A 12,142-nucleotide genomic window follows, 5' to 3' on the forward strand; every position below is an offset into this window, starting at 1 on the left:
AGTTCTAGAATACGGGTGTTTTTGTCACTCTTGAAGGTGATAGAAAGCTTAATGAAAAAGCATTTTTCATTAGAACAGTTGAGGCAGCATGCCAGGAAGACTGAGAATCTGATTTTCTCAGCCATAGTTCACCCCTTCCTCTGCTCCCTCAAGACCATGCTGGCCTGGCAGAAAACGGGTCTGAGTAGAGGCAGCCTTGCCTGTTGCTACCCGAGCAGAAAGTTATCTTTAAATGACATTTGGACGGTCGATTTTTTTGTTGTTTTTCCGAGACGGCTTCTCTGTACAGTCTGGCCGTCCTGAAACTCGCTTTGTAGACCAGACTGGTTTTGAACTCACAGAGATCCGTCTGCCTCTGTTGCCCTACTCCCCGCCCAGTGCTGGGATTAAAAACGTGCGCCCACCACGCCCAGAACTTGGTCGTTTTTTTGTAAATAACCTGAATTTGAAATGCAAACCCGGTTATTTCCATTAAAACAGGCTAGTTATATTGATCCTGTATGTTTTCTTCTAGTGGTTTTACAGATACTCTGGCAAACGCTAAAGCTAGAGGTCGGCTTTTAGCATTAAAACTTATTGCACTTGTTGACCTGCTGCATCAGGTCAAAATTCCATACATTTTGGTGATGGATAACAGTGATGTATATAATGTATGTAAAAGCCCCTTTTCCCTATTAATACACTGCCGGTTATTTGACCACACACCCGAGGCAGCCTTGCCCTTTTCATATTGTGCAGATATTAGTGCTCTCGTAAGTGAAGCCACTGGGAAGCAAATTAACTCGATTTGGGGAATCCCACATCAGGGCCTAAATTTTTTTCCAGGACCTTCCAGAGGTTCCATAATATTCCTCGCTCTTCAAAGTCTTACATAGCCCAAGCTGTTCTCAAATCGCTATGTCGCCATGGATATCCTTCAATTTATACTCCCGCCTCCACGAACCCAGGACTTAGTGCAGGCTAGGCAAGCACTCTCCTTACCGAACCACATAACCAGCTCAACTTACCATTTTATTTAAGAATAATTTACCCAGCTGTCTGACAGCCGGGATGAGAAGAGAACCGCGAAGGCGCAGCTTCCGGTTTTCACCAGGATAGCTCCCCAAAGGTGTCCCAAGAAAAGCTGCTCGGGCCAGGAAAGGTGCTGGTCGAATGCCGGAACCTTTGGTTCCAGGCGGTGCAGCGACCCGGCAGCACCAAAGGTCTTCCGGGGAAAGAAGTGGGCGCATCGCCATGGCGGTAGCCCCGTTTTTGAAGCATTGGCGTACCACTTTTGAGCGGGTGGAGAAGTTCGTGTCACCGATCTACTTCACAGACTGTAACCTCCGCGGCAGGTGTGGCCCCTGTTTGGGCGTATCCGCAAACCGCATCCGCGCGTTCTTTCCTTCCCTTCCGGAGGGAAACCCAGGCTTGTGGCCCCCCGGGCCGCGGAAGAAAGTGTCCGCCGTGGACAAGGCAGGGGCTGGGGAGCAATGAGCAGAGGGTTGGTATGTGCTGCTGAGCTGCCAGGTAGTCTTCAAAGCGTTAGGCTGAGAGAGAGCGATTCCGACCGGTCGCCTGGCTCACAGGTTGAAAGGGGGTGGCTTCAGGCACGCGCCCATTTGCTCTTCCCGCCCAGGCTCCTCGGGGACAGGTGCTCGGTGATACTTTCCAGCTTCCTAACGCCGGAGAGACTTCCCTTTGAGGAGGCGGTGCAGCAGGACTTCAGCCCTGCGCAGGTCGGCGACAGCTTCGGACCCACGTGGGTAACACCCAGCTTGGGGAAGCCCTGCCCCTCTAGGTCCTCACCACCGAAGGCCCCGCCTCATTGTCTTGGTCCCTAGACTGCTATGTGGCAGAGCGTAGCGCCCTCTGCTGGGAGAAGCATCTTTATCTTTTAGTGTGTTTGCTTCTTTTTTTTCTCCACTCAATTCTCTGTTCTTGTGGCTCAAAGCTTGTGATGTTGCAGATGCACGGAGAAAGCCTTCAGGCCCTGCTGCCATTTAATTCAAGGAACTACGTCAGAACAGGGTTTCCACTCATAGGTCCATAACAATAGCTCTCTTACAGATGGTGGACCTGCTGGTTTCGGGTAGAACTGGTCATTCCCGAAGCGTGGGTGGGCCAGGAAGTTCATCTTTGCTGGGAAAGTGATGGAGAAAGCCTTGTCTGGCGTGATGGGGAACCTGTCCAGGTGAGGCACCCACACACACACACCCAGACCCAGACACAACCACAGATTAGCCCTAGTTTTTGCAGAAGCCACAGTTGAATTACTGGGCCTCCAGAGTGGTTTCATGAGTTAAGGACTGAGGGGATTGCCATTTGAATGCCAATGTTGTGAAGCCCCAGTTTTCATAAGCTATTTTTATTGTATTTAATACATACTTATTGGAGAAACTTCAGATCATTGTAGAATAGTATAAAGTAAGGCATTAAATTATCTTTCCATAAGTAATTTATCTCTTATCTCCACATCTCATTCCCCAGATATATAACCGTTTCTGTATGTTAAATGCCCTGCCAGGTTTAGTCTTTGTAATCCTATGATAGGACTTTATGCCCATTTATAGATATAAGAACTAAGAGGTTTCATCTATGGTTCATACAACTTCCATTCCAAATTCCAGTATCTAGGGTGGGAATGTCCTAAAAGAAGGCAGGACCCTACTCAACTTTCCTCCCTTCACTGTCTAAACACCTGGGAACATCTGGGACCCAACTCATTGAACACCAGGGATGAACAATCTGTCTCAAACTTCTTGAGCTTTTTTTTTTTTTTAAGTTAGCTGAACCCAGGACCTCATAAGTGCTAGACAAGTGTTCTTACTACTTTCTTAATCCACCCCTCCCCTCCCCCATCATTTAATTTGAAAAAGGGTCTTGCTGAGTTTCTGTGCTAGTAGCCCTGACCTTGTTATCCCCCCCTCATCGACCTCCCAAGTAGCTAGAATTATAGACCTGTATCACCACATCTGGCTCATTCCATGCAATTTCCCTTTATATATTCACGGAAGAGAGGCCATCAGAACCTGTTCCAGTCCTCCTAACCCCTGCCAAGGATCCTTCCCATTAGACCATCAGCTAACAAACACACGCTGTATTCTGGTCATTGGTAGGTGGGGCGCTTGCTACCAGGTGTCCCTGATTAGTTTATCCTAGCCTTTCCTGGTAGAGAAGACTCGGGGTTGAGCAACTGGATGGCAGAGCCTGGCCTCCTTTGACTTTACACTTCCTTTGAATTTTCCAAAGTCCTCAGGCCCTGTCTTTCTTTTCTTTACCAGGGTTTGACCAAAGAGGGTGAAAAGACCAGTTATATCCTAACTGATAAGCTGGGAGAAGGAGACCCTCGGAGGTGAGCGAGTCCCAGGGGCCTGATAGACTGGGAGGAGCTGAGGCCAGAGTGACCTCAGAAGTACCTCCTAGCACATCTACCCTCACATACTTTGGTTATAGGAAGCTTGTTTTTTCCCACGACTATAAAAATATTTACTGTGTAGAACCAGAGAGATGGCTCAGCAGTTAAAAACACTTACTCCTCTTCTAGAGGACCTGAGTTCTCAGCACCCATGCAGGCAGCTTATAACTGCCTGTAACTCCAGTTAAATTCTGAGGGTGCCTATATGCATGTGGCTTTCATTTACACAGACATAGATACATAAATTAAATCTTAATATTTTCTTTCTTATGGTAAATATAAAAGAACACCAAGAAATGAATCACTTCTATTATCCTTCCATCCAGGGATGACCATTCTTCACATCTCAACATTCATATTCTCAAGATTTCTTTCATCAAAAACTCCTTTTACTAATTGAGAATATACATCTTTGGGATTTTGCACTCAGACCTTTTATAGTCTTTTTTTTTTCATATTGAGGGGTCAACTATGATATCATCAAAAGCTAAGACATGTTTGGTTTGTTTGCTTTTTGTTTTGTTTTGCTTGAGACAGGGTCCCACTGGGTAGCCCTGGCTGTCCTGACACTCACTATGTAGACCAGATTGGCTTTGAAGTCACAGAGATCTACATGCCACTTGCTTCCCACGTGCTGGCATTAAAGTTGGGTGCCGCCATGCATGATTACATTATCGTATTTTTATTTAACTGTACACTGTTTCAGATACGTTCAAACTCTGGGACCATGGTAAAGTGCTCTTGACAACAAGGGAGGACAGAGGTGTTCATAGAATTATGAAACTGCTGAAGATTCTGGAAGAATCTTTGTACTGAGAACTCCATATGAGAATCACCTGACTTAGGAGGGAGGGGCTGGGAGAAGAGTCAGAAAGTCTTCCCTCATGACGTTTGAGTTTAGCTCCAGCAGAGTGTTTTGCCACCCGGGTCTGCTTCCAGGAACAGCTGTCCTATGCTGGCTGATGGAGAAGAGCCAGACTTGTTTACTGTGCACTGAGGGCTCTGAGACCAAGAATACTTTGCACAGACAACTTCAGATATATAAAGCTAAATAGCAGTGTAGCTTGTAGGAATTCAAAGTTAGCCAATCCTCTCTGCCCATAGTGAAACTTTCCTCAGGAGGACATGGATTTGAACTGGTATTTCTACTGTGATCTTTCCACAAATACACCTGACATCCTATGGCTTCCTCTAGGAAGTGAATTCTGGAAGTGAATTGGAAGGTGTCAACTGAATGCCTCCTACTTGCCCTCTTCTCAAGCTCCCAGAATCCTCTGCCAGTCCATTTTCCTTAAACTGTTTCTCTGCATTTATAGCTTGACCCTCTACATAGAAGTGGCCTGCAATGGACTTTTGGGGGCTGGGAAAGGAAGCATGATTGCAGCTCCTGACCCCGAGAAGATGTTCCGACTGAGCCAGGCTGAGCTGGCTGTATTCCATCGTGATGTCCACAAGCTCCTGGTGGACTTGGAGCTGCTACTAGGCATGGCCAAGGTACTGTAGCCTCCCACCCCTCATCTCGAGCCCTGTTCCAACCAGATTGTTTCTTGGGTGGGATCACTGGGAATCCAGAGTCAGAATAGAGTTTTCCTGTGTAAACAGGAATGGTATTGATTGGAGGAATAAAGGATTAGAAGTGGGGGGAGTTTTGCTGAGACCCCCTGAGAGACCAACTGGAGCCTAGTTCTGTAGTAGTGCTTGAGAAGGCATTAAAGTCCAGAACCCTGCCTCAGGGCCTCGGGGAAGACAACCAGCGCAGCTTCCAGGCCCTGTACACAGCCAATCAGATGGTGAATGTGTGTGACCCTGCCCAGCCTGAGACCTACTCAGCAGCCAAGGCCCTGGCCTCCAAGTTCTTTGGCCAACGTGGAGGTGAAAGCCAACATACCATTCATGCCATGGGGCACTGCCATATTGATACAGGTAGGTTGTTGGGTATCATGTGTGCCCTCTAAGCCCTGGATGTGCCTACGAACACATAATTCTTGGTAAGTTTTTGCCCTCTTTGGATGTTATTTTTCCTCTTGTGTATAATTAGTCAGGGATATTGGCTCACAGGCTCTGCCAACTATGGCTTACTTATTCTTCCAACAAAAACGCAGGCCTCAAGAGGCCTTGTGGCAGACACTGGATAGTTTGTGGAGACTGACGACCCCAGGGTGGCCAGGCATGGTGATGTTGCTTATGAAACTTGGGACCAGAAGAGGCCCTAGCTAGATTAGGAAGTCCAGAGGGGTTTCGTAAGCAAACTGATGTTTGAATTAGTGAGAATGAACAAAATGGATTTAATTGAGACAGGGATTCCCTCAAGCACAGGGGCAGGTTTCCAGGAAGGGTCAAGTGTTCAGCTTTGAACTGATGAGTTTGCAATATCTCTGACATCTTTGGGTTTTTGTTTGTTTGCCCATTGTTATTGTGCTTAAGTTCAGGTTTTTGCTATGTAGCATTGGCTGGTTTTCATAGCAGTCTTCCTGCCTCACCCTCCTGAATGCTGGGTTACAGGTGTGAGCCACCACAACCTGAAATGCATGTTTTTAACAAGATCCTTGCTATATCGATGCTGATTCAGCTAAGATTTCTGAATATGCAACAAGAGCTCTGTCTCCTGAGCCACCATGTGGTGTCCTGGGCTAATGAGGTTTGACCTGAGGCCTAGAGGTCAGGAGGCACTGGAGGTACCTCCCATAGTGTAGCTTATACAGACAGTCCTGTGCTGTGTTCTGGTACCTCTGCCTCTGGGGAATCTGAGCCTTAATGTTCTTCTATGGCCTGGAGCCTGTGTCCTGGCAGTTGCTTGCAGTCCGTCTTCCCCCACCCTCTCCTACCTTGCAGAAGGGATTCCATAAGGGTTAGCAGGGTAGACGTGGATGGGAAGAGGGCTAGGCTGACCCTCTGGAACCTTAGGCTGGATCTGAAAAGATTTGGAGGTGGGAAGAGAAGGGGTGGGCTGGAGAACTGTGAAGAACAGGGGCCTTGTTGTCTCTCAACTCTGGCCCCCTCTGTCTCTAGCCTGGCTTTGGCCCTTCAAGGAGACTGTGCGGAAATGTGCCCGGAGCTGGTCAACAGCTGTGAAGCTCATGGAGCAGGACCCTGAGTTCGTCTTTGTCTGCTCTCAGGTCAGAGGGCAACAGCGTGGAGCATGCTGGGTGGGCCTGAAGTTCCCTACAGTCTGGGGACTTCAAAGGCCAAGAGTGTTCTTCATTCTCAGCTCCCCATAAGACCAGCAGCTGCTGGACCATGAGTAGGGTCCTTTTTACTCCTGGCCCAGCTCCTACCCCATGCTCCCCACAGGCACAACAGCTCCAGTGGGTAAAGAACCACTACCCTGGCCTGCATGCTCGGCTCCAGGAGTTCGCCTGCCGTGGACAGTTTGTGCCTGTGGGGGGCACATGGGTAGAAATGGTAAGTGCCCATTCCTAGCACCATCTTCTAGCAGCTAGTTAGCTGAGCATGAAATGAGCAGGATGGACTCCTCTGGGGTTATAACCTGTGTTAGAGCACCCCTTGCACCATGACAACCGAGTGAAGTTGATCCAAGCTCCTGCCTGTGTTCAGTCTGCTAACGCCAGCTCTCTTGCTGTGTCCCCTGTCAGGATGGGAACCTTCCCAGTGGAGAGTCCATGGTGAGGCAGTTTCTGCAGGGCCAGAACTTCTTTCTGCAAGAGTTTGGGAAGCTGTGCTCTGAGGTAGGCTGGGAGCTGCCACACCAGCCTATACACAGGACCACTGGGACCTGACCCACAGTACAGAGGGCTGAGTTGAGGTGGCTCCATCAAGAGCTCAGAGCCTTCTCCTTGCAGTTCTGGCTGCCAGATACATTTGGATACTCAGCACAGCTCCCCCAAATCATGCGTGGCTGTGGCATCAAGCGCTTCCTGACGCAGAAACTGAGCTGGAACTTGGTTAACTCCTTCCCAGTAAGCAAGCCCCAGGAGACAGGGTCGTAGGGTTTGGATCCCACGTGACCCATTCACCCCTTTCCAGTCTCTTGAGGGGACCTGGACAGACTCCCAAAACCCTATCCGGGCTGTGGTAGGCCTCTGCCTGGATTACAGCTAACATGGATGTGGATGGCTCACGCTGCCTCAGACCTGACTCTGGCTTCTCCTGCCTGTCTCTGCTGGCAGCATCATACCTTCATCTGGGAGGGGCTAGATGGCTCCCGAGTGCTGGTCCATTTCCCACCTGGAGACTCATATGGAATGCAGGGCACTGTGGAGGAGGTGAGGGGCTCTATAATGCTGGGGATTCAGAGAAGGCTGGGTATCCTGGGTTAGGCTAACCTGTCTCCTACCCATCTAGGTGCTGAAGACTGTGACCAACAACCGGGACAAGGGGCGGACCAACCACAGTGGCTTCCTCTTCGGCTTCGGGGATGGGGGTGGTGGCCCCACACAGACCATGCTAGACCGCTTAAAGCGGTTGAGCAATACTGATGGGCTGCCCAGGTTAGGCCTGAGCCTACATCAGCCCTTGGTTCTGAAGCCACCTTCATGTAGCCCTACCCTTAAGCCCTTGCCTTGAATCTGCTCTTTGTTTATATATGAAACTCAACCCCCTGCCCTGGACCTTGTGTCTCTCAAGCCCTGGCCCACCAATCTTCCAAACTTCCACTCCGGGGATAGGGTGGAGGGAAATTCTGAGGTAGGAAGGGGCTTAACCCCACCAGAGTGCAGCCCTGTATATGGGGTTTTCTAGGGCGTGTCTTCTCTGGCCCTTCTGGTCTGCACCATAGACCAAGGGCAAACTGTAGGATTCCCAAGTGGGAGCCCAGGCTTGTGGTCTTCCTCAGGGTGCAGCTGGCGTCTCCTGAACAGCTCTTCACAGCACTGGAGAGAGATTCGGGACAGCTGTGCACGTGGGTTGGGGAACTCTTCCTGGAACTGCACAATGGCACCTACACTACTCATGCCCAGGTCAGCCAGGCTACCAGCCTAGCAAACACAGGGCCTTGGTCTGGGTCAGACTGTGGGGGAAGGGTAGGGAGTGGCAAAGGTGGAACTTAGTGGCCTCCTTCTCCAAGTAGGGGCTCGAAAAAGTCGCAGTACTGAGTAAATCCTGCACACAGGCAGGAGGTGGGACAGGGCTTCTCTGGATGATGGTTCTGGTGGGAGGCCACTTGAGTTAGTTTCCTATGAGAGGCTATTTCCAAGTGACCTTGGGCGGCTGTCAAGGGTTCTGAGCAAGAGAGAGCTTTGGAAGGTGTCCTGGGTCACAGCAGACTCCAACCTGACTCTCCCACCCTGGGCACAGCTCAAGAAGGGGAACCGGGAATGTGAGCAAATCCTTCATGATGTGGAGCTGCTGAGCAGCCTGGCCCTAGCCCGCAGTACCCAGTTCCTATACCCAGCTGCCCAGCTGGAGCACCTCTGGAGGTCAGTCAAGTGTCCCTGCTGCTCACCTAATTTGTCACCCCCATTGGCCGCCCTCCTCAGCCTTCCCTGTCTCTGCCTTTGGTTCCCACAGGCTCCTACTCCTCAACCAGTTCCATGATGTGCTGACTGGAAGCTGCATTCAGCTGGTGGCAGAAGACGCCATGAGCTACTATGAAGGTGAGGCTGGCCTGAATCCATAGCGGTCCTGCTGCTCTCCATCCAGGGCCAAGTGGAAACACTGCCCACCCATGATCAAACCCCTCTCTCCTCAGACATCCGTTCCCATGGCAATACACTGCTCAGTACTGCAGCCGCAGCCTTGTGTGCTGGGGAGCCAGGTCCTGAGGGCCTCCTTATTGTCAACACATTGCCCTGGAAGCGCACTGAAGTGTTGGCATTGCCCAAGCCTGGTGGGGCTCACAGTCTAGGTATGAGCTGGAGGGGAAGGCTGGTCCTGCAGCAGGAGGAACCAAAGCTAGGCAGCATGGCAGGGATACTCCCCCAGGGATCTCTATTTTGGGCTACCCCAGTCTAGAGAGAAGTAGCTATATCCTGTTCCACTCAACCTATCCTTAACCTGCGTGAGGTCTCCAGAAAGTCAGAGGGATTACACTGATGCCCAGGCCTTGTCCCCAGCCCTGGTGACAGTGCCTAGTGTTGGCTATGCTCCTGCTCCCACCTCATTGCAGCCCCTGCTGCCCCAGCAGCCTGTGTTTGTGGTGCAGGAGGTAAGTCCTAGCAGCCCCCAATGGGGTGGGGCCTACTCTGGGATGCTCCTTGGTCTTGAACAAGGTACTAGGGTAATGTACAGCTTTAAGAGGGTTGGACTGGAGGTGGGGAACACAGCTAACTCAGCTTAAGGACTTTCCCACCCAAGACTGATGGTTCTGTGACTCTGGACAATGGCATCATCCGGGTGAGACTGGATCCAACTGGCTGCCTTACTTCCCTGGTCCTGGTGGCTTCTGGCAGGTGCCAACCCTTCTTTGTTCTTAACCCCATGCTTGGCAGATAGATCCCGAGCTCTGCCCTCTTCTCTTGTCCCCTCGCCACCACATTGACCAAGCAGTGCCTCTAGGCTGGGACCCACGCACGGGGCAGGGCAGGCTGGGCTAGCCGTCCCCACCAAGTATACCTGGACCCTATGTCCTCCCAGGGAGGCCATTGCAGAGGGTGCCCTGGGGAACCAGTTTGTGCTGTTCGATGATGTGCCGTTGTACTGGGATGCATGGGATGTCATGGACTATCATCTAGAGACACGGTACATACTGGGTAGCTCCTGGGGGCGGTTGTGGTTGTGGATACAAGCTGCTCTGACTTAGGACCCCCTACCTTCATCCCACAGGAAGCCTGTGCGGGGCCAGGCAGGGACCCTGGCAGTAGGCACTGAAGGTGGCCTTCGGGGCAGTGCCTGGTTCCTGCTGCAGATCAGCCCCAGCAGTCGGCTCAGCCAGGAAGTTGTGCTGGACATTGGTTGCCCCTATGTCCGCTTCCACACTGAGGTAGAGGGGCAGGATAGTGGCCGTCTTTCCCAGATGGGGCTGTTGAGGAGGCCGGATGCCTTTCTCTTGTCCCCACCCTCCATTCCACTCCCAGGTACACTGGCATGAGGCCCACAAGTTCCTGAAGGTGGAGTTCCCTGCTCGCATACGGAGCCCGCAGGCTACCTATGAGATCCAGTTTGGGCACCTTCAGAGGCCTACCCACTATAATACCTCTTGGGACTGGGCTCGATACGAGGTCTGACATGGGGAATCGGGGAGGGGAGGGGGACTTTTACTCACCCCTCACTGAAGAGAGACTAGTGTTGTGGTTTGTGAGCAAGAGGAGGGAAACATCTGACACCCGTGGTTTTCACACGGGTCAGGCATCTGCTAAATGCTCTACTTTGGTTTGATGCTGTGGCCACTGTTGCCATTTCACAGATGAGGAAGCAGGCACAGGTGGGATGGCATGCCCAAAGCTTCCTTGACTAGGACGCAACCATGGGCTCCTACTGCAAAGAGCTTTGGAGTATAGCCACCCATGGGCTTGGGTCTGCCCTTCAGGTGTGGGCCCAGCGCTGGATAGATCTGTCTGAGTGTGACTTTGGGCTGGCCCTGCTCAACAACTGCAAGTACGGAGCATCCGTGCAGGGCAATGTCCTCAGCCTCTCGCTGTGAGTGCGGGGCCTTTGGGTGTAGGGCTGGCTTGCATGCTGGGGCTTCCTGTGCTGGAACTCCAGCCCTCCCGTATCTCCCACTCTAGGTTGCGTGCACCTAAGGCGCCAGATGTTACTGCTGATATGGGGCGCCATGAATTCACTTATGCCTTGATGCCACACAAGGGTGAGTACCAGGGTGATGGGGCCTTCGTTCTGTTGTTCTTCACACTTCTCTGCCCTTTCCTGAACCTCCAGCAGGCACTGTGGTAAACTGAGGCAGCCTAGCCTTATATCTTCTCCAGAGGCACGGTGGGGAGCTCCCAGTGGTCACATGTATTTCGTTCTGGTCATTCCCCAGGTTCCTTCCAAGAAGCTGGTGTTATCCATGCTGCCTACAACCTCAACTTTCCTCTGCTGGCCCTGCCAGCTCCAGGCCCAGCGCCTGCCACCACCTGGAGTGCCTTTTCTGTCTCTACACCCGCAGTGGTGTTGGAGACCATCAAGCAGGCAAGGGCAGGATAGTCTGGGGAGGTTCCTGGGAGGCATAGGTTCTTGGCTGCCTACTGCCCCTCCTTCCTTTCACAGGCTGAGAAGAGCCATCAACACCGCACACTGGTTCTAAGGCTGTATGAGGCCTATGGCAGCCACGTGGACTGCTGGCTACACACATCTTTGCCCATTCAGGAGGCCATCCTGTAAGTGGGGATGAGAGGGCGCGGTGGGAGCCCTGCCCTTGTCGGTCCTTATGGCCTCTCCTTTTCTCCATCCAGTTGTGATCTCCTAGAGCAGCGAGACCCTACTGGTCACCTGTCCCTTCATGACAACCGCCTGAAGCTTACCTTTTCTCCCTTTCAAGTGAGGTCCCTTTTGCTGGTGCTTCAGCCTCCACCAAACTGAGTCATGTTGTGGAAAGCTTTGGGAACTGTTCATTTCCACCTCCCCAGCCTGAAACAAGCATCTTGTGCAATAAATGCTTAGATTAGCAGCCCTGTGATCGAGCCTTGCTGCTCCTCTTAGGACCACTCCTTGGCTTGTAAGGAGGATGGAGAGAGGTGTTTTCCAGGTTCAAGATCTCGGGTAACCTGTGCATGAAGGGTCCGGCTGTTGGCCCCATCTGTGACCTTAAGATAAAGGGTTCCTCCTGTATCCGCAGCAGAGGTGCTAAGATTGCCCCTACACACATCCCCACGTCTTCCCACACCACCACCCTCAGCTGGGAGGAAGGCT

At 51.6% G+C, this 12,142-nt stretch overlaps 1 protein-coding gene and 1 long non-coding RNA gene across 7 annotated transcripts in view; one reads left to right on the plus strand and one right to left on the minus strand.

Annotated features, from left to right (window-relative positions):
- Positions 1–1,147, minus strand: part of LOC125388590 (uncharacterized) — a 27,462-nt gene extending 26,315 nt beyond the window's left edge. For all 3 annotated transcript variants that reach the window (XR_015737730.1, XR_015001880.1, XR_015001877.2), the window contains exon 1: positions 1,008–1,147. This is a non-coding gene — a long non-coding RNA (uncharacterized LOC125388590). The remainder of the gene's footprint in view (positions 1–1,007) is intronic.
- On the plus strand, positions 1,099–11,900 carry Man2c1 (mannosidase alpha class 2C member 1). Of its 4 annotated transcripts, none has more exons than XM_048416747.3 (26): positions 1,099–1,334; positions 1,619–1,718; positions 2,039–2,173; positions 3,264–3,334; positions 4,714–4,891; positions 5,131–5,320; positions 6,407–6,513; positions 6,689–6,799; positions 6,991–7,083; positions 7,198–7,314; positions 7,525–7,620; positions 7,700–7,845; positions 8,190–8,313; positions 8,651–8,772; positions 8,864–8,949; positions 9,045–9,200; positions 9,409–9,500; positions 9,650–9,744; positions 9,929–10,033; positions 10,118–10,274; positions 10,369–10,512; positions 10,821–10,930; positions 11,020–11,099; positions 11,274–11,422; positions 11,501–11,610; positions 11,686–11,900. In XM_048416747.3, exons 1-26 carry the CDS (start codon positions 1,153–1,155, stop codon positions 11,810–11,812), a joined length of 3,183 nt encoding a protein of 1,060 aa, XP_048272704.3. In that variant the 5' UTR covers positions 1,099–1,152; the 3' UTR covers positions 11,813–11,900. The 4 variants fall into 4 exon arrangements, with proteins under 4 accessions (XP_048272704.3, XP_085545826.2, XP_087761816.1 ...); XM_048416746.3 differs by having other exon boundaries at positions 1,100–1,334; positions 1,619–1,741; positions 2,050–2,173; XM_085689700.2 differs by lacking the exon at positions 7,525–7,620 and having other exon boundaries at positions 1,619–1,741; positions 2,050–2,173.
- Positions 11,901–12,142: the final 242 nt, after the last annotated feature.

The sequence above is a fragment of the Myodes glareolus genome, chromosome 4 (genome assembly GCF_982192425.1).
Source record: "Myodes glareolus chromosome 4, mMyoGla1.1, whole genome shotgun sequence".
NCBI classification, from domain to species: domain Eukaryota; kingdom Metazoa; phylum Chordata; class Mammalia; order Rodentia; family Cricetidae; genus Myodes; species Myodes glareolus.

Coding starts and splice junctions, on each gene's coding strand:
- Man2c1 (XM_048416746.3), top strand. CDS start 1,153: ATGCCGGAACCTTTGGTTCCAGGCGGTGCAGCGACCCGGCAGCACCAA. Junction 2,174..3,263: donor GTGATGGGGAACCTGTCCAG/GTGAGGCACCCA, acceptor TTTCTTTACCAG/GGTTTGACCAAAGAGGGTGA. Junction 10,513..10,820: donor GGGACTGGGCTCGATACGAG/GTCTGACATGGG, acceptor TCTGCCCTTCAG/GTGTGGGCCCAGCGCTGGAT.